This window comes from Notolepis coatsorum (genome assembly GCF_963971535.1).
Source record: "Notolepis coatsorum genome assembly, chromosome: 18".
In the NCBI taxonomy this organism is placed as follows: Eukaryota; Metazoa; Chordata; class Actinopteri; order Aulopiformes; family Paralepididae; genus Notolepis; species Notolepis coatsorum.
Window position 1 is genome coordinate 71,242,506 of NC_140182.1, and position 25,066 is coordinate 71,267,571.

Sequence of the window (25,066 nt, forward strand, 5' to 3'; positions counted from 1 at the left end):
CTCGCTTGCTCGTTCTCTCTCGCTCTCTCTCGTATGTATAATAAATAATAATAATTTAGGACCTGCTCAGAGGTCATCAAACGGCACACATGCGATGCATGCATGCAATTCGTATCTGCGATTAACCCATCCCGTCGTCCTTCCCCCCCAAGGGCAGCCGGGAGCAGACAGGCGTCAACGTGAGCTTATCACGCTGTGTGGGTGACTGTCCAATAACAGGCTGAAATCCTGAGGCTGGAAAATGATGCTTTTGAGTACTCCATTAGAAATATAAAACATTTTTTTTTATTTTTTTTTAAATAAACCTTACAGATGTGGTCAATAGACTCACAGGAATTGTGTAAAGTTGCCCAAAATAGTGCAAGGAATAGCAATGCATGTCCCCTTTAATTAAATTAAATCTGCCGATCGGCCACCGGATGGCGCTCTTGAACCGTTAGACAGTTGAGTGGAGCTCACCAGTACAGCTCATGTCTCCGGAGGAGAAATATGATTTCGATCACAGATTTTTGAATTATTGATATCAAAGACGAGTTACGGCGTCTTCGGCAGAATGAGCATGGCTAGGAATGACGTCTAAACACGTCATCGGCGATTAAAGTGTTAATAAACATATTTGCTATTTGGACAAATGCTCTTTAACACTTCCGGCGCCAACAGCAGAGGGCGCTGATGGCCCTTCAGCGCCAGTGCTTTATCCAATGTAGGATAGGACTTATTTGCGAGTGCTTAAAATATATCAAATATAATAGCAATAGATCTAAATAACACAGTGATTGTCAGTGAGTTGCTTCCAGTCAACATGCATGAAACGGATAATTTCTTCATGCATACATTTCCGTTTTATACCGTGATGAATATGAATATATTTCTAGAGCGTTCGGTCTCATCTCAATAAACTCCAGCAAATCGAGCTTCAATGTATTTTGTCAGAAATCGTGCCATTTGTCGCTTGATTTATGAATTGTTTTCAAATAAACGCTAGATTATCGATATTATGTGTCATCATGGGCGAACAGAAGCGGGGTCTGAAAAATAGCTTCTCCGTACTTTGGTCGGCGCGAACCTCACACACACACACACACACACGCTCCGATGGCGGTGAAAGGAACATCTGATTAACCCAAGATTGGTAACATAGATTCCTTACCTCACATCTGATGTAGTGCAAAAAGATTAATCCAATTCCTGATCGCCATTCCAAATATTGATCGTGTTTATTGATCCAACTTTATATGTCCAAAACACATAATCCACGCTGTTCCGAGTGTCCACAGTCAATGTGTTATAACGATACTGCATGCCCGAGAAGGAAAACCTGGACCGGACTTCTTAGATTGATGCACAGCCCCAGCCAGAGGGATTCCAATGATGTGCAATACCATCCGGGAGACGTTAGGCAGCGGTATTTGCCCTTTGCGAGCTCAGACCCATTCCCAATGATAACGTCAGGCTGCATGGATGAAAAATGAATGGATATAGCGAATAAAATAAATATCGATTAAAACCCGGGATTTCTCGGGTTTGGCGCCCAGAGCATGACGAGTTTACACCGACTTATCTCGGGTTTGGCCTCCAAAGGGTTAACTCAACCAGTTATCATCATTGTGATGGACCAAGTAGCCAGAAGATGAGGACACAGTGGTGCAGGCAAAAATAAGGGTTTTTATTTACCAATAAATACATTATTTCAAAACAGAATATAAATGGGCCCAAAAAATAGAAGGCAGGACAAAAACAGACCGAACTAAAAGGAAGCCAACTCATAATGGTAAACTCAGCTATATATAGGTCCTGGCCAGACACATTAACATAGGCAGGGTAATTAATACAATTAATATTTTACTCAAGTAATATCTTAAAATTCAGATTAATCTAATAAACAATAAACACACAACCTATCTACTAAACTGAACCACCAATAATCTTAAGTAACAAAGAAATACATATAACAAACTAAATCACAACAAATGAACTCCCCCTGACATCTCCCGCGACTTGGTTCGGTCGCTGCTCTGTCTGTTTGCCCAGAGGACGGCATGGCTGCAGACTCGACACAAACAAACGCATGAACTTAAACATGCAAGTCAGAACAGCTAATAAAAAATGGACAAATGCAAACATTTACTCATTATAAATACCTATGCCTGTATTTTCACATTTGGTGCTTATCTTTATTGCAGAATTGGCCTTAAGTGTAATTAAACTGGTAATTAAAAGGTCTTAAAAAGTCTTAACTTGCTGATACCTGCAGACACCCTGGGGAGGGGTTAGTGCATGATAGAGCGTGTCCTTATGTGTCTTTATTCGTCTTTTTGTACCTTTTTATACCTGTATATCACTGTACATATTAATACTACAACTCTGTACATACATCTGATTAGCAACATTACTCAGTAGTACTCATTTATATTATTATTATTATTATTATTATTATTATTATTATTATTATTATTATTATTATTATTATTATTATTATTATTATTATTATTATTATTATTATTGAATCACACTTTACTGTTTCTTCTTTTTGTTGTGCTGTACTTGTGCTGTATAATGACAATACATTTGAATGTAATGTAATCTCCTCTCCACTCTCTACTCTCTGTTGCAGTATAAGGGATGGGCTAATGTAATGTAATGTAATGTAATGTAATGTAATGTAATCTCCTCTCTACTCTCTGTTGCAGTATAAGGGACGGGCTAATGTAATGTAATGTAATCTCCTCCCCACTCTCTACTCTCTGTTGCAGTATAAGGGATGGGCTAATGTAATGTAATGTAATGTAATCTCCCCACTCTCTACTCTCTGTTGCAGTATAAGGGACAGGCTAATGTAATGTAATCTCCTCCCCACTCTCTACTCTCTGTTGCAGTATAAGGGACAGGCTAATGTAATGTAATGTAATGTAATCTCCTCCCCACTCTCTACTCTCTGTTGTAGTATAAGGGATGGGCTAATGTAATGTAATGTAATCTCCTCCGCACTCTCTACTCTCTGTTGCAGTATAAGGGACAGGCTAATGTAATGTAATGTAATGTAATGTAATGTAATGTAATGTAATCTCCTCCCCACTCTCTACTCTCTGTTGCAGTATAAGGGACAGGCTAATGTAATGTAATGTAATCTCCTCCCCACTCTCTACTCTCTGTTGCAGTATAAGGGACAGGCTAATGTAATGTAATCTCCTCCCCACTCTCTACTCTCTGTTGCAGTATAAGGGACAGGCTAATGTAATGTAATGTAATGTAATCTCCTCCCCACTCTCTACTCTCTGTTGCAGTATAAGGGACAGGCTAATGTAATGTAATCTCCTCCGCACTCTCTACTCTCTGTTGCAGTATAAGGGACAGGCTAATGTAATGTAATGTAATGTAATCTCCCCACTCTCTACTCTCTGTTGCAGTATAAGGGACAGGCTAATGTAATGTAATCTCCTCCCCACTCTCTACTCTCTGTTGCAGTATAAGGGACAGGCTAATGTAATGTAATCTCCTCCCCACTCTCTACTCTCTGTTGCAGTATAAGGGACAGGCTAATGTAATGTAATGTAATGTAATCTCCTCCCCACTCTCTACTATCTGTTGCAGTATAAGGGACAGGCTAATGTAATGTAATGTAATGTAATCTCCTCCCCACTCTCTACTCTCTGTTGCAGTATAAGGGACAGGCTAATGTAATGTAATGTAATGTAATCTCCCCACTCTCTACTCTCTGTTGCAGTATAAGGGACAGGCTAATGTAATGTAATGTAATCTCCTCCCCACTCTCTACTCTCTGTTGCAGTATAAGGGACAGGCTAATGTAATGTAATGTAATGTAATGTAATGTAATGTAATGTAATCTCCCCACTCTCTACTCTCTGTTGCAGTATAAGGGATGGGCTAATGTAATGTAATGTAATGTAATCTCCCCACTCTCTACTCTCTGTTGCAGTATAAGGGATGGGCTAATGTAATGTAATGTAATGTATTGTAATCTCCCCACTCTCTACTCTCTGTTGCAGTATAAGGGATGGGCTAATGTAATGTAATGTAATGTAATCTCCTCCCCACTCTCTACTCTCTGTTGCAGTATAAGGGACAGGCTAATGTAATGTAATGTAATGTAATCTCCCCACTCTCTACTCTCTGTTGCAGTATAAGGGACAGGCTAATCTGCACGTCTTTGAGGACTGGTGTGGCAGCTCAGTCTCCCAGCTGCACAATAACCTCCACTACCCGTTATATCCCCATGTGAGTCAAACCTCTCTCTATCTCCATCTCTACCTCTCTATCTTTACCTTTCTCTGTCTCTCTCTCTCTAAATCTCTTTATCTCCCTCTCTATCTCTCTATCACTACCTACCTCTCTCATATATATATAATCACTCCATCTCTCTATCTACCTCTCTCTGTCTCTACCTCTCTCTCTATACAGTATCTCACTCTCTTTCTCTCACACTCTTTCTCTCCCTCTCTCTCTCTCTACCTCTCTCTACCTCTCTATCTCTACCTCTCTCTCTCTATACAGTATCTATCTCTCTCTGTTTCTCACTCTCTCTCTCACACACACACACACGCGCGCACACACACACACACACACACACACACACACACACACACACACACACACACACACACACACACACACACACACACACACACACACACACACACACACACACACACACACACACACACACACACACACTTTTATCTGATCGTCTTAGCTGATCATGAACATGATCCATAGTCGGAGGCTGTATGACCTATAGTCATTGAAACTTGTTATTGTTTGTGGTGGAAAACAACAGTATTTACTGGAAGCAGAGTTCATTTCCTCCTGCCAGCTATAGTTGAAACTAATGAATAGGCTAACTGTCACCAGTTCAACAGCACTTGGTTTAACCCTTCAGCTTGTGTGTGTTTTAAAGGAATAGTTCAGATTTTCTTACTTAAGGGGGAACTATGGCCAAATTCAGAATTCATACATGTTATTCCTCTGGTCTAAGAAGGTACACTTTTTTTTTTTTTTAAGTTAGCAACTCTCCCAAATCCAAAAACTAGAGTGCTACTGTAAAACTCAAACTTGTGATGTCATCCAGTATTATGTCTAAAGCTGCTCCATAGACAATGAATTGGGAAATATTGTATAGATGACACTGAGAGCACCCAGGGGAATGTTCTGTTTCAGAACTGAGATCAGTACTATAGAATAAAGCTCATTTGGATATAAAAAAGAAAAGAAAACAACTGTTCTGTGGGTCCAACAAAATCAGTCTTCCATTCATGGTCAATGGAGCAGCTCCAGACTTTATACGGATTCTTACTTCTCTGGCTTCTGGCTTCGGGAGAGAGAGAGTAGCTCATGTTCACAAATATTGACTGAACTGTCTCAGGCTGTGAACAGATTAGAATGTTAGTGGTGCTCCCCTTTTAACAATGCTGTTGCCGATTGTTAGTCCCTCCTCAGCATGATCCCTGCTGTTCCTCATACTAGCTACAGATAGTTAGCCATGAACTAAATACAAAGTCACTGGGGTCACTCTCCTGTCTGTACAAGCTGACTCACTGAAATGTACATGGTGTGACTGTGCAGTAAATTTCAGCGAGCCTCAGTCAGCTTGTACAGACAGGAGAGTGACCCCATTGGTTTGTGGCTAACTATCTGGAACAAGCATGAGGAACAGCATGGATTGTGCTGAGAAAGGACTCTTATCAATCAATCAATCAATCAATCAATCAATCAATCAATCAATCAATCAATCAACACCATCATTGTTAAGTAGCAAACAGGAATGTGTTCCCAAACATCACATCACTTTATACCCTACACACTGACTCTGTATACCCTACACACTGACTCTTTATACCCTACACACTGACTCTTTATACCCTACATACTGACTCTTTATACCCTACATACTGACTCTTTATACCCCACATATTGACTCTCTATACCCTACACACTGACTCTTTATACCCTACACACTGACTCCTTATACCATACACACTGACTCTTTATACCCTACACACTGACTCTTTATACCCTACACACTGACTCCTTATACCATACACACTGACTCTTTATACCCTACACACTGACTCTGTATACCCTACACACTGACTCTGTATACCCTACACACTGACTCTTTATACCCCACATATTGACTCTTTATACCTTACATACTGATTCTTTATAGCCCACATACTGACTCTTTATACCTTACATACTGATTCTTTATAGCCTCCATATTGACTCTTTATACCTTACACACTGACTCTTTATAGCCTCCATACTGACTCTTTATACCTTACATACTGACTCTTTATAGCCTCCATATTGACTCTTTATACCCCACATATTGACTCTTTATAGCCTCCATACTGACTCTTTATACCCCACACACTGACTCTTTATACACTGCGTGTGGAGAAACCTGGAAACCTGGTTGTCTTTCCATGTACCCATGTAGCCTTGGGTGCAGCACATGCTTCTTTATTATTCCTGGCCTGCTTTTTCAGTTTTTGTGTTCTTCAAGTCTTATTCCAAGAGCACAATCCCCCAAACAAGTTGCTGCTTAAGCCTATCATTTAATTACCACTTACACACACATATCCTATATAGCTCTGCCTGGAATTCAAACTATTTGTCCAGAAAATCTGAAACTCAATCTTGGCGTGACACACGTGCACCCCACTCGCATGTGTGTGCACACACACATACACACTGTTGTGTTCACTCAGACGCACATTCTACACCCACACGTTAGATCCCTGTGTTGCTAGGTGCAGGATTTATCCTTACTTTGAGTAAACATGTCATGAATGGTCGTGACTCTCTTCTCGTCCTCCCCTCAGTCCAGGACCGCGGTGCAGAAGCTGGCAGTGGCTCCTCAGTGGAACAACTACGGGCTCCGAATCTTCGGCTACCTCCATCCGTACACCGACGGTACCCCCCGACTCTTGTCTTTGTCTGTCACACACAACGTAAACTGTTGTTTTTAATCCCTCCATCTTAACTGACAGTGACAGACAGACAGTAGGACTTTGTCCTGTCCTCGCCAGCTGTTTAGCCTGGCTAAGGTAAAAAGTAATACTGCGTACCAGCTTTTAGTATACAGTATACACACACAGCTACATTTCGGGCAAACAAGAGCAGCATATCAATCTTCACAAACAAGTCGAGGGAGAAAAAGGTTTAAAACAAAGTATTACACTGTGTCTGGTTTCTTCTCTAGCTTGAGACACAACTTGTTGGCATGCTCTCTCTCTCTCTCTCTCTCTCTCTCTCTCTCTCTCTCTCTCTCTCTCTCTCTCTCTCTCTCTCTCTTTCTCTCTCTCTATCTTTCTGTTTCTCTCTGTTTGTGTGTGTGTCTCTCTCTGTCATATTAACTATGTGTTGTTGACTGTCTGCTGGCTACACAAAGCACCAATACTCCTCTCTTCCTGACCTATCTTTGTCGTCTTCTGTGTTCTTTCTTTCTGTCTCTCTCTCTCTTTTCCCCCCAACCATTCCCCCAAGGGGATTAATAAAGGAACACTTAAAACACTAAAAGCCTTAATACCTCCCTTAACCGTCCTGGGTGATCTCTCTCTCTCTCTCTCGCTCTCTCTCTCTCTCTCTCTCTCTCTCTCTCTCTCTCTCTCTCTCTCTCTCTCTCTCTCTCTCTCTCTCTCTCTCTCTCTCTGTGTTGTGTGTGTGTTAGTTTGTCTCCGTGGTAATGCCAGCTAGCCCAGGGGGAGGGTTCTGGTTGCCAATAACTTTGGTTGCTTCATCATCTCAATGGCACAAACGTGATAGTCTTCCCTCCACCAAGAGGCCCAGCCGATGAAGCTGTTGTGGGTTTGTTCTGTGGTGTGGGTTGCTCTATATCTGCCAGTAGAGGAGGAAGGGCACGGCCTCGTAGACATTCCATATCGGGTTACGGGTTTAGGATCCAGACTGCACAGAGACTCTTATATCACTGTGGACCGAGTTTGCTGGATTACAGCCAGGCTGGCCGTCTGTCCCTGCTGTGATCTGAAGAGACCTGACAGGATTCAAGCCTTTCTATAGGTCAGTCCTACAGGCTAACCTGACAGGATTCAAACCTTTCTATAGGTCAGTCCTACAGGCTAACCTGACGGGATCTGTCCCCTTTTATGTCGGATAGTGCAAAGTTTAGTTTTATGTCATCTTGACTATTGCTCTGCGATGTGGTCATCTGCTGCCAGTGGTGACGTTAAAAACGTTGAAAATAGATTGCCTTTTTTCTTTTTTCACTTTTTCTCCCCATTTTCTATTTTTCTCCCATCCCAATATCGTATTTCCAATTCTTCCCTCCCCTGTCTTGAACGTTGCTAGACTATGCCTCCCACTGGTCGGCTGTAGTGAGGATAGAAGCCTTGCATCACGTGTCCCCTCCGGTACACGAGGAGGCAGCCTGTCGCATCTTTTCACCGCAGCAGCTCGAACTCTGAGTGGCGAGGAGTAACGCATGGGAGGCTCACGCTGCCCCCGATACTTCCTGTTTCTGCCGCACCGGCGTCACCCAACCGACCTGTAGGAGTCGCTGTCCACAACGTCCAATCCCCACCCACCAGCTTTCCCACCCTCTAACACTGCCAATTGTGTTAGTATGATGGCCGGCCAAGCCGGTAGCAACGCAGAGAGCTGGGCTCGATACCAGCATCTCCTGCGTTAGTGGCGAGCGCCTTGCCCACTGCGCCACTCAGCCGCCCTGAAAATAGATTGTCTTTTAATATACTTGTGCTGTTCAAGTTGGTCATGAGCAGTGAAACTCCTGTTTTTTGTTTGTATTTTTTTTTTTGTATTTTTTTTTAAACAAACACATAAACAAACATGACGACACAAGATAAGATATACAAGCATTAATTAACAGTGCACATCCAATGAAGTCACCATTTAGTTAAATGTCTTATACAGGATATACACCTAATACCTGCTATCTAATACCCTACACACATATGCTCTAGCTCGTACCCCCCCCTCCCGGACCCCCCATTGGATAATCCAACCATTATCCCTCACTTCTAACCAGACACTACCATTATATGCTAGCTTTTATTCTCTCCACCACTTCTAACCACATTGTCATTTTGGATTCATTGAGACCCAAAATTCTTGCTGTAGATATTTGAGATATGTAAGAATCCAGACCTTCCGGCACATTTTTTCCGGTTGGAACCATCGTGATGCTATCAGCTTTTTAGCCACTGTGATACCAGATAAAACCAATCTCTTTAGCTGTGGAGGTACTGCACACTCAAAAACATCATTCAGCAGTAATACAGAGGGGTGTACAGGTATATTCAGAGTTTAAGAGATTTGATAATTGCTGGGTCACTTCTTTCCAGAATATCTTAACTGGTGGGCAGTCCCAGTACATGTGCATAAATGTCCCCTCGTCGCCATTTGTACATAAGGAGCATTTGGAGTCTTGTTTAAGACCCATTCTGTTCAGTCTTATAGGAGTCAAGTATGTGTCAATATATATGTATATATATGTCAATATGTACCTTGGTGTTGTCCTCGACGACCAGTTGAACTTCTCTGCTCACATCGCAGCGACGACCAGAACCTGCCGATTCCTCCTGAGCAACGTCAGAAGGATCCGCCCCTTCCTGACAAAAGAAGCCACCCAACTCCTCGTCCAATCAACAGTCATCTCCCGCCTCGACTACTGCAATGCACTGCTCGCTGGCCTCCCGGCCACTGCCACTAAGCCTCTTCAACTCATTCAGAACGCAGCGGCCCGCCTGATCTCAAACCTACCGAAGTCGGCCCATGTCACCCCCACTTCTTAGGGACCTGCACTGGCTCCCCATTGCTGCACGAATCCGCTTCAAGGCCCTCGACCTAGCATACCGTGCGGCAAAGGGAAACCGCTCCCGCCTACCTCCGGTCAATGGTCTCTAACTACACACCCTCAAGACCCCTACGCTCTGCATCTTCTGGCCGCCTCAGACCTACTCCTATCCAAGCTCCGGGAGGGTCATCAAAGAGAAGTCGCCTATTCTCAGTCCTTGCCCCACAATGGTGGAATGAACTACCCACCCCAGTTAGGACAGCCGAATCACGTCCAATCTTTCGCCGTCGACTAAAGACGCACTTCTTCAACCATTATCTGAATAAAAATAAAAAAAAAAAAAAAAAAAAAAATCTAACCCTAACTAACCGTACTGTCATGCACTTGTCCTAATAAACTAACCTACACTGTAGCACTCAACACTTTGATGAACATTGTTGCTCAGCTGATAGAGTTGTGCCCTTCCTGATGGCTTGTCGTACAGAACTTGTAAGTCGCTTTGGATAAAAGCGTCAGCTAAATGACTAAATGTAAATGTAAAAAATGTAATGTATGTCCTGTGAATATAGTTAAGATTGATTTGTTGATGGTCCGGGTTCCTTGATGCAAGTCGAACATTTGCCCAGGTCTGGTATATCCCTCCTCCAGACTGAGTCTAGGTGGAGGGTTTCATACGAGGACGTTAGTAATTGATGATAGAAATCTGAAACAAAACCTCTCGATGTCTCTCTTTCATAGAAGAATTTGCGGTATCTGTGGTGTACAATTGGTATCCTTAATGGAACACCGTGAGCCTTCAAACATAAAAATAATATGTGGAATCGGTGAGATAATTTTTTTTGTTTATTTCATCATAACTACAAAACCCTGTTTGTTGAAAACATCTCCTAATGTGTGTATGCCTTGCTTTTCCCATCTAGGGAATCTTATAGGTCGTTTTCCAATCAAGAGTGCATTGTTATTGAATAAGGGAGTATGATTATGCCATTTATGTGGGTTAGAATATTTTTTTTGTGTTTCACGCCATATCCGGATCGCATGAGTAATTATGGGGCCAAATTTCTGTTCGCATTGCTTAATTGATAATTTGGTGTATACTATGCCCTAAAAAACTCCTGTTTTTATACATAATCAGATTGTTTTTAGTAATACTGTGCACGAGCATTACACTAGAGGGTTCCAGTAGTGGACAGCTTGAATTGCCAGGTCCTAAAACCAACGCTTTAAGGAGATATTTTATTTTTAGAGCATTAACTCTTTGGAATAACCTGCCTCAAAACCTCTGCTGCATTTACAGTAGATTCACTTTTAAAAATAATCTTAAATTGTTTTTTAACACTGTAAAGTAATTTTTTGTTTTTTGTTTTACACTGTAATGTAATTTTAGCTATCTTAATTGTTACAGTGGTTTCATTATGCATTGTGTGTACTGACTTTTAATAATTTTGTTTTTGCAATAATAATTGTTTTTTGTATGTTTTTTTGTGTGTGTGTGGACCCCAGGAAGACTAGTTGGTTGCTATGGCACCAGCTAATGGGGATCCCTAATAAAATCAAATCAAACACACACTATAGGTCAGTCCTACAGGCTAACCTGACAGGATCTCTCTCTCTCTCTCTCTCTCTCTCTCTCTCTCTCTCTCCCTCTCTCCCTCTCTCTCTCCTCTCTCCTCTCTCCTCTCTCCTCTCTCCTCTCTCCTCTCTCTCTCTCTCCTCTCTCTCTAATCGTAACAGACTAGTCTAGGAGACGGTCCCTCTCTCTCTCTAATCGTACAGACTAGTCTAGGTGAGGCTGGCTGTGTTCAGCCGTCTAGCGCTGCAGACGTCACAGAGCTCCACTGAGAGGTTTTGTGTTCCTGCCAGAGAGAGTCTAGACCACCAGCGTCATGGCTGTGCTGTGTGCCAGGCTGTGAACACTCTAACATGATGACATGTTGCACAGTTCTGTCATATTAACCAAAATAATAGTGACTGTTTTTATTCTAATTCTATCTCACTCTCTTAAAAAAAAAGTAGGTCAATTAAAAAACAAATTCTTATTTACAATGACAACCTGGCGAGAGGACAAAAGGGCCTCTCGAAGGGTAACAGGGAAAGGGGACAAAATCTTTTTATAAAATAGGAAAAGAACAGACAATACATACATCACAGAGGTAAGGGAAATTATTAAAACACACATCAAACAACCAAATAAAATTACAAGGAATGTAATACATTACAGCAGAAAAGACAAATTACAGTTAAAAGGCTGAGTGACGGTTGCGGGTTTGTGTAAACAACTCTGCGATAGAGTCCTTAAAAGTAGTGAGGGAGATACATTTGTCCATTTTCAAATTATTTTGCATCTTGTTCCAACTGCTGGGAGCAGCAAATTGGAAGGAGGGTTACCAAAGTGTTAACACAGGGAACATCTAGCGAGATATGGTGAGCAGCTCTGGTGTTACAGGGAGCAGATGACAATTTTAACGGCTGTATAGGGGTCAGACCAAGGAGGGTTTTGTAAATGAGTGTAAGCCAATTCATTTCTCATCAAGAGTGTAAAGATGTCCATTTACAGATGTGTATAACTCTCTCTCCCTCTCTCTATCTTGCTCTCTCTCTCTCTCTCTCTCTCTCTCTCTCTCTCTCTCTCTCTCTCTCTCTCTCTCTCTCTCTCTCTCTCTCTCTCTCTCTCTCTCTCTCTCTCTCTCTCTCTCTCTTTCTCTTTCTCTCACATATATATATATTCTCAGGGGAGTTTCTGTTTGCAGTGAGTTCTGATGATAACTCAGAGCTTTGGCTAAGTCAGGATGACTCACCCCTCAACCTGCAGCTACTGGCCTGGGTGGGCAAGGTAGGCATCCATCTGACCTCCTTAACACTTTGGGTGCCGTTCACGAGAATTCTCGTTTCTGTGGCCCAACGGTTCAGTGCCAGAAACGAAGATTCTTGTTTCTGGGTCGTTATTTCTTTTATTCGCTATTGCCATTCATAATCCATCGAAGCAGCCTGTGCAGGCTGTCCTGAATGGGTCTGAGATCGCAAACGTCCAATACCGCCGCCTAATGCCTTGCGGCCGGTATTGCACATCCTTGGAATCTCGATCTAAAAACTCCGGTCCGGGTTTTCCTGGTCGGGGGAGGAGTAACGTTTATAACACATGGATTGGGGAGAACCTCCTTAAGTTGCTGTAGAAATACACTGTATATCAGCTACTGGCCTGGGTGGGCAAGGTAGGCATCCACCTGACCTCCTTAAGTTGCTGTAGAAATACACTGTATTGATCAGCCAGATCAGATTGTGTTTCATGTGCCGCTGGTTGATTGGTCTGTAATCGACTGTTAATCCTGGTGCCTCATTGATTTGAACGTGTTTGTCCTCAGAGCGGCTCAGAGTGGACGGCCCCGGGCGAGTTTGAGAAGTACGCTAGTCAGACCTCCAGACCTGTTCGGTGAGTTATCAAACCGTTCGAAAAATAGACTGTTACCAACCAAGCACAACAGTATTTCTGTCAGAACACGTATGCATTGTGCATTTGGGTACTACGGCGGTGTGTGTGTGTGTGTGTTTTTGTGTGTATGTGTGTGTTACAAACCAAGCACAACAGTATTTCTGTCAGAACATGTGCATTGTGATACAGATGTGTGTGTGTGTGTGTGTGTGTGTGTGCGCACGCAGGCACATGTTGCTTTTTCTATCCTTGAAGCAGACTGTATGTCATTGTATGGACGTCCTTATTGTACAGTATGCATTGTTATTAATTTGAGCACATAATGTAACTGATGGGCCTCTAAATATGAAAATATCTAAATACATATTATGGCCCTCGCCTGTCTTGTGGATATGGAAAAAGACGAGTGGACATGGATAATCTGCGCACGTCATTGTGTTTGTGTGAGCGTTGTTGTGTTTGTCGGCGGCGTGCACGGCCAAGAGAGAGAGAGACATACACACACAGCCAAGAGAGAGAGAGAGACATACACACACGGCCAAGAGAGAGAGAGACATACACACACGGCCAAGAGAGAGAGAGAGACATACACACACGGCCAAGAGAGAGAGAGACATACACACACGGCCAAGAGAGAGAGAGACATACACACACGGCCAAGAGAGAGAGAGAGAGACATACACACACAGCCAAGAGAGAGAGAGAGATACACACACGGCCAAGAGAGAGAGAGACATACACACACGGCCAAGAGAGAGAGAGACATACACACACGGCCAAGAGAGAGAGAGAGAGACATACACACCACAGCCAAGAGAGAGAGAGACATACACACACGGCCAAGAGAGAGAGAGAGACATACACACACAGCCAATAGAGAGAGAGATACACACACAGCCAAGAGAGAGAGAGAGACATACACACACGGCCAAGAGGAGAGAGAGACATACACACACGGCCAAGAGAGAGAGAGAGACATACACACACAGCCAATAGAGAGAGAGATACACACACAGCCAATAGAGAGAGAGATACACACACAGCCAAGAGAGAGAGAGAGGAAACGCGCACAGTTGTTTGATTAAGATGTGGGATTTGATTCTGGAGAGATCACTAAGGACGGTTAAGGGAGGTATTAAGGCTTTTAGTGTTTTAAGTGTTCCTTTATTAATCCCCTTGGGGGAAATTCAGGTGTCATAGAAGCATGGAGGGAGGCAGGAACGGGCAGAGCAGGTGATAATAGCAATAGTAATGAACATAGAAATAGAACATAGTCAAAGTAATAATAGTGATGGTAATAATAATAATAATAATAATAATAATAATAATAATAGTAGTGAATGGCAGGATTCAATCAGTCAGTAATAATAGTGATAGTATGCATGATTCATGACGTAGTAGCACATAGTCAGAGTCTGTGCAGTGTTAAGAGTCAGACAGTCCTAACAGTTCTCAAGTTCTCCAGCTGTTAGTTATCCAACTATTGGCAGCAGTACATTCCACGGTTGTGGTGCATGATGGCTACTGGCACGAAGGACTGGCCAAGGCGGTGTGTGATGTGTCGTGGTGATAAGTCTATTGCTGAATGTGCTCCTCGTCTTGGCTAGCTCCTCATAGAGGGGGTGGGAGGTAGGGCTGCACGATTAATCGAAAAACAAATCGCGATCTCGATTTATAGACCTATGCGATCTCATTTCTAAATTATAATGATTTTTTTCCCTTTTACTTTCAAAATGTTTAAAAAAAAATTGATTTTCTTTTTTTTTTTTACTTCATTTTTTTGCGTTTATCGCTTTTCTGGTCATGCATGACCGACAGTTGTAGGGTGAAACGGGAGAGAGAGCAGGGGAAGACATTCGGCAAATGACGGCGAGTCCGGGAATCGAACTCGGAGTCAACCAGATCCGTGACGCAGCACGGTATTCCGCGACGCAGCGCGGTACATGGTGTGCTACTGGAGCACCCCCTACATTTTTTTTTTTTACTTTACTTTTTACAATGATGACAAAATAAGAATCGTGTGAGAGAATTATGATCTCAATTCTTAGAGAGAAAATTCGTGATTCACATTTTAGCAAGAATCGTGCAGCCGTAGTGGGAGGGATTTTCCAGTATAGGGTGGTTTAATAATAACAGAAATGTACCTGGACCGGCTTTTTCTTCATCCTCCTCTCTGCCACCACCTCTGGTTTGACCAGTTCGACTCCCACTAGTCTTCCTCACCTGCTTGTTTGCACAGTAGGGCCAGATATGGCTGTCAATCATCCAGTAATAGTATTTGACTATGAATACTGGGCTTAAGGGGTGTATCCTGGTCGTTGTAAACAGCGACTCCTACAGGTCGTCCAGGGTGCCTGCACAGCGAGGGAGGGAACTGGGGAGGGTAGTGTGATCCTCCCACACGTTACACCTCCCCAGTGAGAGTCCTCGCTGTCGGGTGAAAAGAAGCGGCTGGCTGTCTCCAGGAAGGAAGAGGAAGTGTGTCGGAGGAAGCATGTGATAGACTTCAGGGCTCCCTAGACCGGCAAGTGGGGGGCAAATGCGCGCAACGACCAGGAAGGGGAGGGGGGAATTGGGATGGGAGAAAAAATACAGAAAAAAGGGAGGAGAAAAAGTAGATACAAAAAATAATAATACTGTGCTTAAGCACACCCGAGCCGCTAGAGGTTGGCAAAGTGGCGTGTCGCAAATCGTCCTCAAGAGGGCCCACCTTGGTTTTAATGTTGTGTTTCTTTTTCAAATGTAGCCAATAGTAAACACCTTAACCCTATCAAAACATCAGTCAAAGTGTATATTTTCATTTTTACAGATGTTTTTAAGATTTACCGAAAATATGAATTTATTGGAAATATGCTAATTATATCTCTTTTATCGTAAAACCGTGAGGAAATGACTAAATCCAGATATAACACTGCCATTGGAAAGAGGAGCCTTTCCCCTTTCCATATATGTATGATTTGGACAAAATTAAGGTCTAGGTCAAGTTCAAGGTCAAATATGAATTTATAATTAAAATGGATTATAATTTATTACTGTATCTACAAATCCTTCTGTTTAATCATCTTCCCTTTATTCATTTGCTTACATTTTGATCTCAAGAAGGTGCTGAATGAGCTCAGTTAGCGAGGTCGGATGTGGCACAATTATAACATGGTGTTATTCACTGGCAAAGATGCAAAAAAAATCATAATTTATATCCTCATTTGTTTCATCACAATTTTATCAAGCCTAGTAACAGACACAATATATCTGACACTGGGAATACCCCCAGGTCCCTAGATGTTCCTAGATTCTAGATAAGAACATGCAAATTGGCATTGTAGAAGTGGAGCAATCTCCATTAACTTGGGCATGTACCTTTAGGCGGAATTTCTGAAAATAGGGCTACAGCTTAACAGGTTAATTACATTTTAATTTTAATGATAACATTTTATATTATTACCATTTGTAACACCCATTTATTGGCTTGCATAGCAGACACATTTTTCCAAAAGTGATACGTTTTCAATTCACTTTTATTCATTTATTATTTATTTACAGTTTGGTAGTTGAATACATACATTTCTTTCAAAGTTATAATATTGATATGAGTTGTAACAGCCCTAGTGGAACATATCTTGTGAAATCATTTAGAGGATTTATAATATACGCACGTCATGATGAATTGACTTGAGTTGGAGAAAAAGCGATTAATACAAAATTACTGCATCGATGCTTCGAAACATTTCATTAGTGGCAGTTAAACGTTCCAAAGCGTCTAGTCTGACGGAAATACAAAAAAAGAAGAATCATTTAATTCAGAACCACTAGCACTATTTATAAAAATAATAATAAAGAAAACGGAAACTTCAATGAAAATGTTCTTTTGTCTGTTTTTTGAGGGGATGAAAATGTATTGTTTCGACGCACCCATTAATCAATAAAATAATAAATGGATGAATCGATTAGTTGGATAATTGTTAGTAGCAGCTCCACTGTTATTACAGTATGATGTGTCTAGATATGCAGCATATGATTCTGCAATATGTTTACATTCTAAAGCCTACATTCCAAAAGGAGGAATGACATTTTGTCCTGTTCCAGGGTTCTTTGTTGTAGCATGCCATCCCTCCCCAGGCCTCCCGTCACTCTCTGTGCTGTTTAATAATGAACCAGAAATACCATAAATCATCTAGAGGAGAGATCTGTGCAACGCAAGACCCTAGAAGATGAGATCCCTGCCGTAGAGTCTGAAACAGAGCTGCTATAGCTCTGAAAGCACAGTCCACACCTCTCGGATTTGTATAAAACAGTGCTCATTTCCTTAAGAACTGTGTTCGTTTCCGTGTCAGAGGAAGTTAGGCTGTTGCTATGGACACCGGTCGGCATCTCTGGGGGATCGCCTGCAGTGATTTGCATTGAAAGAAACTCATTCATAGAAATCGCTAAAACAGCTAAACATAAGGAAATGGGGGAGAAAACATAAGGGTGGAAGTTTCTCCCATGATGGTTGATAAGATATTGCTTTATTGGGCGGCTACGTGGCGTAGTGGGCAAGGCGCTCGCCACGAATGACGGAGACGCTGGGCTTGCCTGTTCGAGCCCAGCGCTCCACATTGCTTTCAGTTTAGCTGGCCGTTCATACTAATACACATTGGCCGTATTAGGGGGTGGGAAACTGATGGGTGGGGATCGGGCGTTGTGGACAGCGACTCCTACAGGTCGGTTGGTGCGCCTGCGCAGTAGAATCAGGAAGTGTCGGGGGCAGCGTGAGCCTCCCACGCGTTACTCCTCGCCACTGAGAGATCGAGCTGCGCAGGTGAAAAGATGCGACTGCTGTTACCTCAAGTACCGGAGGGGACTTGTGCTATGTATGACTTAGTCCACATTGCAGCCGGCTTGTGGGAGGCAAGAAACAGTGTTCGTGACAGGGGAGGGTTGAATTGGATGATACGAAATTGGGATGGAAGAAAATATAGAAAATGGGAGAAAAAGTGGATAAAAAAAATATATATTGCTTTATTGATCCCCTTGGGGTAATTCGGGCGTCATAGCAGCATGGGGGAGGGGGGAGGGGAGGTACAGGTATGGGCAGGGTAAGAGTAGAAAGACATAAATATAGGCAATACAATTATAATCTGATTATAAAAATATGAGAAAAATAAACAATGTTTTTTTGTGAGATCTTTCTGTGGCAGCTTTTCACACAAAACTTCTTAACCATGTTTGAACCCAGATAGTCCACCTGTCAACACACACAAGTCTTCAAAATTACCTAGCTTGTCCGGGAAGCCTGTAACTGTTCCGCAACAGTAAGTGACTTCCGGGGTAGGCCTGATTGGCCCCGACAGGCACGTGACGCGGCAAACTCAGGACGCGCAACGAGGCTGCTGAGAGCTGTCGCGCGGAAATAGGCTGTCTATTGCCATTCTCTAACACAAACTCTAACCTTAACCAGCTCCTTAACAGCGTCTAAACTTAACCGTTCTAACCTTAACCAACTCCGAAACAATGCCTAACCTTAACCTTAACCTTAACCATGCCTAACCTTAACCATAGAAAGAATATTGCCATTCTCTAAGACAAACTCTAACCTTAACCAGCTCCTTAACAGCGCCTAAACTTAACCGTTCTAACCTTAACCAACTCCGAAACAATGCCTAACCTTAACCTTAACCTTAACCATGCCTAACCTTAACCGGCGAAAGAATACATGTTAAAAAAAAAATCACGTTAAAAAAAAAAGATTTGATGGGATTCGAACTCACCAACAACGGACCGCAGGATCGCAGGACCGCTGCTCTGCCAGGTGAGCTGAAGCGCCGAATGAAAGTCATGGCGTATTTGGACGGTTACGTAATTCCGCAAGCTCTGCCGCTCGGCTCCGCGGAGCGTGCCGCGCGGCAGAGAAAGTTGCGCGTCACGTGCCTGTCGGGGCCAATCAGGCCTACCCCGGAAGTAACTTACTGTTGCGGATAAGCTATAAGCGTCCGGGAAAGAACCGTATACGTCCGTTTTAACGTTTTCAGAGCAACGCTGTTTTCAAACTTTATTTTCTAAAGATGGCAAGTTAGATTCAAATGAGTCATTATACATCACAAGTACAGTACAACGAAAATAAGTTAAGCATTCAACCAGAGTGCAAATGTAACAATAATGTGTAATACTAATATACAATGTACATGAGATTAAAATATATAAATTAGTACTACTGGGTATAGTGCTGCTAATGAGATGTATGTACAGAGTTGTAAATTAGAATGTTGTGTTCATTCATAGTTAAAAACAGTAGAGGTTGAGTACTTTATTATCTAAAGCTGGTAAGTTAGAGTGTTGTGTTCATTCATAGTTAAAGTCAGAGTAGAGGTTGAGAACTTTATTATCAAAAGATGGTAAGTTAGAGTGTTGTGTTCATTCATAGTTAAAGACAGTAGAGACTGAGTACTTTCTGGTGATATATCACATTCACACACCCAAGTGATTTGGATTGATTTGAAAACCGCAAATACATGGGCTGTCCAAAAAGGTTCAAGGCTGACTTATATGGTTCTTCAGTGCAAGGGTTCAAGTGTCATGATGCTATTTCATTCAAAATTATCTATTTACTTTTTGAATACTGCTGCAAGGAATCTCTTTCTATAGATTAGAATAGAATATACAGTATATGTTTACAATATGTATATATATATATATCATGGATGACAATACAGTAAAAACCCATACCTTCGCATGTGTCCATGCCGCTATACCTTCCTATTCCGTATGCCTCCCTCCTGCGGTGTCTCGGGCCAGAGTGAGGTGTGTGTGGTGCCTTTAATGACTAGTCTAGGGAGGTTTTAGTACAACTGTAAAAGTCATTGTGTTGCTGATGATGTCATTTTCACGACCCACCAGGCTCTCTTCCCAGAGGAGGTATTTCTTCGAGGTGATCCACAAGCAGAACGACAGAGGGACGGACCACGTGGAAGTAGCGGTGAGTGTCCGGTCCCGGACGACCATATCCCCGACTTGAGCGTGCCAAAATTCCCTGCCTATACCTCCCCTCCCCCATGCTGCTATGACACCTGCATTTCCCCAAGGAGATAAACAAAGGAACGTTTGACTTGACTCGACTTCTTTCCTCGCTCCACTCCTCATGTCATCTTCCATTTACGGTCATTCCATTTGCTCTGTCGTGTTTAGTTAGGGTATGTATACGGTGGTAAATGTGTTTAGTTCGGGTCTGTATACAGTGGTAAATGTGTTTAGTTCGGGTCCGTATACAGTGGTAAATGTGTTTTAGTTTGGGTATGTATAGGGTGGTAAATGTGTTTAGTTAGGGTATATCTACGGTGGTAAATGTGTTTAGTTAGGGTATGTATACAGTGGTAAATGTGTTTAGTTTGGGTACGTATACGGTGGTAAATGTTTTTTGTTTGGGTACGTATACGGTGGTAAATGTGTTTAGTTTGGGTACGTATACGGTGGTAAATGTTTTTTGTTTGGGTACGTATACGGTGGTAAATGTGTTTAGTTCGGGTCCGTATACAGTGGTAAATGTGTTTTAGTTTGGGTATGTATATGGTGGTAAATGTATGTATTTGTATTGGTTTTGCACACAGTGGTAAATGTATGTATTTGTTTTGTACACAGTGGTAAATGTATGTATTTGTTTTGCACCCAGTGGTAAATGTATGTATTTGTTTAGCACACAGTGGTAAATGTATGTATTTGTTTTGCACCCAGTGGTAAATGTATGTATTTGTTTTGTTTTGCACACAGTGGTAAATGTATGTATTTGTTTTGTACACAGTGGTAAATGTATGTATTTGTGTATTTGTTTTTTACACAGTGGCGGCTCAACCAGGAGGGTTTGAGGTTCATGGTCATCGGTTCGGGTCACATCTCCCTTTACACAAGTGAGTACAACCCAACCACTCAGACACCTTATTTCTTTTTTTTTTTAAACTTCATTTTTTAGCGTTTATCGCTTTTTCTGGTCAAGCATGACCGACAGAAACAGGTTGAATGGGATATAGATCAGGGGAAGACACTCTGAGAAAATACGGCGAGTCCGGGAGTCGAACTCGTGTACCCCAGATCCGTGACGCGCACGGTTGTCCCCAACGCCGAAATAGCGCCGAGATACGCGGTGAGCTACTGGAGCTCCCCTCAGACACCTTATTACCAGAAAACAGACCACAGATTTTGCAAGAATGAATCTCCCACATAATGAGTCGATGACTGACACAAGTTCCCAAACCTGTTCTAAAACATTACATCATGTTTTCAAAGAAACATTGTTCGCCTTTTTACCATGCTTGACAAACCATTGGTTATGTGACTCATAACCTCTTCCAGGCAGAGCAAAAGGTTGACTGTGTGGGTGGGTTTCCATTTATCCAAGACCGAGATCACATTTCAGTACATGATCTGTGAGAAGTGACACAACTTACTTAACTCATTCCCCGGCAACAACGAGTTTACTCGTTATTGGGTGCCATGCGTTGAACGCCAACAACGAGTAAACTCATTATTTGGTCCGATTTTCTTTTTTTTCGATTTTAATATTCTATTCAATGTCAAGGACCTGTATGTTGCCGTTAACCTGTTCCACCCGATGTGAAAATCTGCATAAAATATATACCTAGGTAAATGGAATATTGCTCTACTTCTACAAGGGCTATTTGCATATCTTGGTATCTAGGTACATCTATGGACCTCAGTGAATGTATTCACAGTGTCAGAAATAGTGTGTCTATTACTAGGCTTGCTTAAATTGTGATGAAACAAAGGAGAATATGAATTATGATTTTTCTTTGCATCTTTGACAGTGAATAACACCATGATAATAATGACCAAACTTAAAAAACTGCCACTGACCTCGTTCAGTACCCTTTTGAGATCATGTGTACAAAAAAATCTAAGGAAATTAATAAAGGGAAGATGATAAAACCGAAGGTTCTGTAGATACAGTACTGAATTCTCCCATCCGGACCAATGCCATTTGAAATATTATAGAATATAGAATAGATGCTTATAAATTACCTTATTATAGCCAATTCGCACATTTATATATATATACATATATTATCTTTCAAATGCCTGAGTTCAATTTGGATTTAGTATCACCAGGCGTGCATAAGAACAGATAATGATATCTACTGTAATGTACTGTACTTTTTTATTTTTACCACAGTGCAACCATTTTGAAACAAATTTCAGATCTAATTGTTGCTACATGCTAACAATAGGGAGGAGAAACTAACTGCGTTTCAATATTTGTCAAAAACGTTACCTTTTGTGGCTTATTATCCCGAATAATTAAACAGTTATTGATATTATTCATTCAGAACGCTGAACTTTGAACCCCCACTGAACCTGCCAGGAAGTGAAGTTCGAAAAAATTCCAACGCTGATCGGCAGCTATGCATCCCCTCCACAAAATGGCCGCAAAAAAACTACAATTCCCATGGTTTAAATTTTCAAAATGGTCGCCGTCCTCCCGGTAGACTTCAGTAAATCGAAAACTTAAAACGATATAATGACACTTTTAACCTATTGCTAAACTAACATATTGATGATAATATACATTCTACATGCTTTTGTGTCATATTAGTGATGTTAATACTTGAAAACGTTTGATTTTAAAATCACAAATTTTTTGCATCACTCTGAAAAATATGATCTATGATCATAATGTCATTTATGGGTCGGTACCGACCCCGTCGGGTGGAACAGGTCGTTAAAAGGCATACTGGGACCCGAGGGTGCAGTACCGGCCAGATCCTGCTAGATGGCAGTGTTGTCCACCCTTTGAAACCTTATATCTATCTCACCCTGTGTTACACTTAGCAAAATTTAGACAGAGCCGTGTAAATTGCTTCATCCGACCACTTCGAAACACATCTGGCACACTCGATCCATAAGTTGTGCCAAATTATGTCTCGGACCAGATGGACACCAATACTGGAAATTGCGATCAGACAATTGGAATATTCTTTTTGGAATACCCCCGATCAAAGGTAAGGACTATCTGACATCAATTTCAGCTTGATCCAACAATGTTTTCATATCGATCCAGCTGATCAGCATCTGTAGTGTTCAACACGAATGCCGCTACTGGCCATCAAAGCATAAAAAAACGACGCAAGTAGGGTCATCAACCGAGGAAGACTTGTTTGGGGTTGTGATATGTACAGCAACATGTCGTCCGCGTAGAGCGAGACCTTATGCTCCGAGCCCACGCGCATGATTTCTTTGATATCGGTATTCTGCCTCAGAGCCAGCACAAGGGGCTCCATTGCGATCGCGAAAAGTGGAGATAAAGGACATCCCTGTCTCGTACCCCTATGGAGTTCAAAGTAGGTGGATAGATTGTTGTTGGTGTGAACGGCAGCCATCGGAGACGTATATAGAATTTTAATCCAAGTTATGAGCTTAGGGCCAAACCCAAACCTCTCCAGAGCGTGGAAAAGATAGTCCCACTCCACCCGATCAAACGCTTTTTCCGCATCAAGGGAGAGGACCACCTCAGGTGTTCCGGGTGGAGAGGGGCTATACAGGATATTTAGGAGGCGCCTGATATTAAAGAAAGAGTACCGATTCTTGATGAAGCCTGTTTGGTCCGGCGAGATAATCGAGGGGAGAACCCCCTCCAGACGACGGGCCAGAACTTTAGCGAGAACCTTGACATCGGCGTTAAGGAGGGAAATTGGACGGAACGAGACGCATTCCAGGGGGTTCTTGAGATAACCGCTTGGCGCATGGTCGGAGGAAGAGAATTTGTCGAGAATGATTCGTCAAATACGGCTAGAAGCAGTGGGGACAGCTGGGTTGAGAATTTTTTGTAGAAGTCTGTAGGGTAACCTTCTGGCCCCGGGGACTTGCCACTCGGCATAGATCTAATCGCTGACGTAATCTCCGCAACCGTAAGTCCCTCCTCCAGATCTGCGGCCCTCTCTGGGTCGACTGTTGGGACATGGAGGGTCCTATAGAAATCGTCTAGCGTGGAGGGCCCCACTTGCGAGTCCGAGGTGTATAACGATTGGTAGAAAGTTTTAACGCTTTTATTAATTTTAAGGTTGTCAGTGGCTTTTGAGCCCCGCTCGTCGTTGATAGTGGGGATGGACTGGTTGGCAGTTCTTTGTCGCAGCTGATGGGCAAGTATCCGTCCGGCCTTCTCCCCATGTTCATAGTACCCCTGTCGCGTTTTAGTAATAAGGGTACTCAGCCTGTCACGTTGACAGGAGGTCAAACTCAGTTCGCAGCGATATACGTTTTTTCAACGTGTCGGTTGATGGCGAGTGGCAATGTAGTTTATCTATCTCCAAAATCTCGTCCGTCAGTTGCTTAAGGCGTGCCGTGTGTATCTTCTTTTGGTTGGCGCAATATGAAATCACCTGTCCCCTTAAGTACGCCTTCAGTGATTCCCAAATGGTTAAAGAAGACATTCCCGGAGTCTTAATGTCGAGAAATAATGTAATTTCCGAGGTGATGAAGCTTGTGAAGGCTTCCTCCGACAGAAGCAACGGGTTGAGTCTCCACTGGCGGTGGCCGAGCCGTGTATTCGGGATACTCATTTTCATAACTAAGGGACCATGGTCCGAGATAACTATCGCTCCGTATTCGCATTTGGTTACAAGGGGAAGGACTCGGAGTCTCTTATCCAGGAGAAAGCTGTCTATGCGCGAGAAGGTATTATGGACCGGGGAAAAAAAGGAGTATCCTCTGGATGTAGGATTACGAAACCGCCACACGTCAGCCACCCCATATGATTTAAGAAAACGCCGGATTGCACGGTGATGAGCCAGACTGGGGGGCCTTCCTGGGCGAGCTACGGTCCAGCACCGGGGAGAGTGCACAATTCATGTCGCCGCCAAGGA

The 25,066-nt window shown here is 42.5% G+C and overlaps 1 protein-coding gene across 1 annotated transcript in view; it reads left to right on the plus strand.

Moving 5' to 3' along the window:
- b4galnt3b (beta-1,4-N-acetyl-galactosaminyl transferase 3b) overlaps positions 1–25,066 on the plus strand; it is a 123,519-nt gene that overhangs the window by 50,664 nt on the left and 47,789 nt on the right. The window contains exons 4-9 of the mRNA XM_084335233.1: positions 4,141–4,236; positions 6,843–6,933; positions 12,526–12,626; positions 13,156–13,223; positions 20,097–20,175; positions 21,034–21,100. Coding sequence (XP_084191359.1) covers positions 4,141–4,236; positions 6,843–6,933; positions 12,526–12,626; positions 13,156–13,223; positions 20,097–20,175; positions 21,034–21,100 — 502 coding nt within the window. The remainder of the gene's footprint in view (positions 1–4,140; positions 4,237–6,842; positions 6,934–12,525; positions 12,627–13,155; positions 13,224–20,096; positions 20,176–21,033; positions 21,101–25,066) is intronic.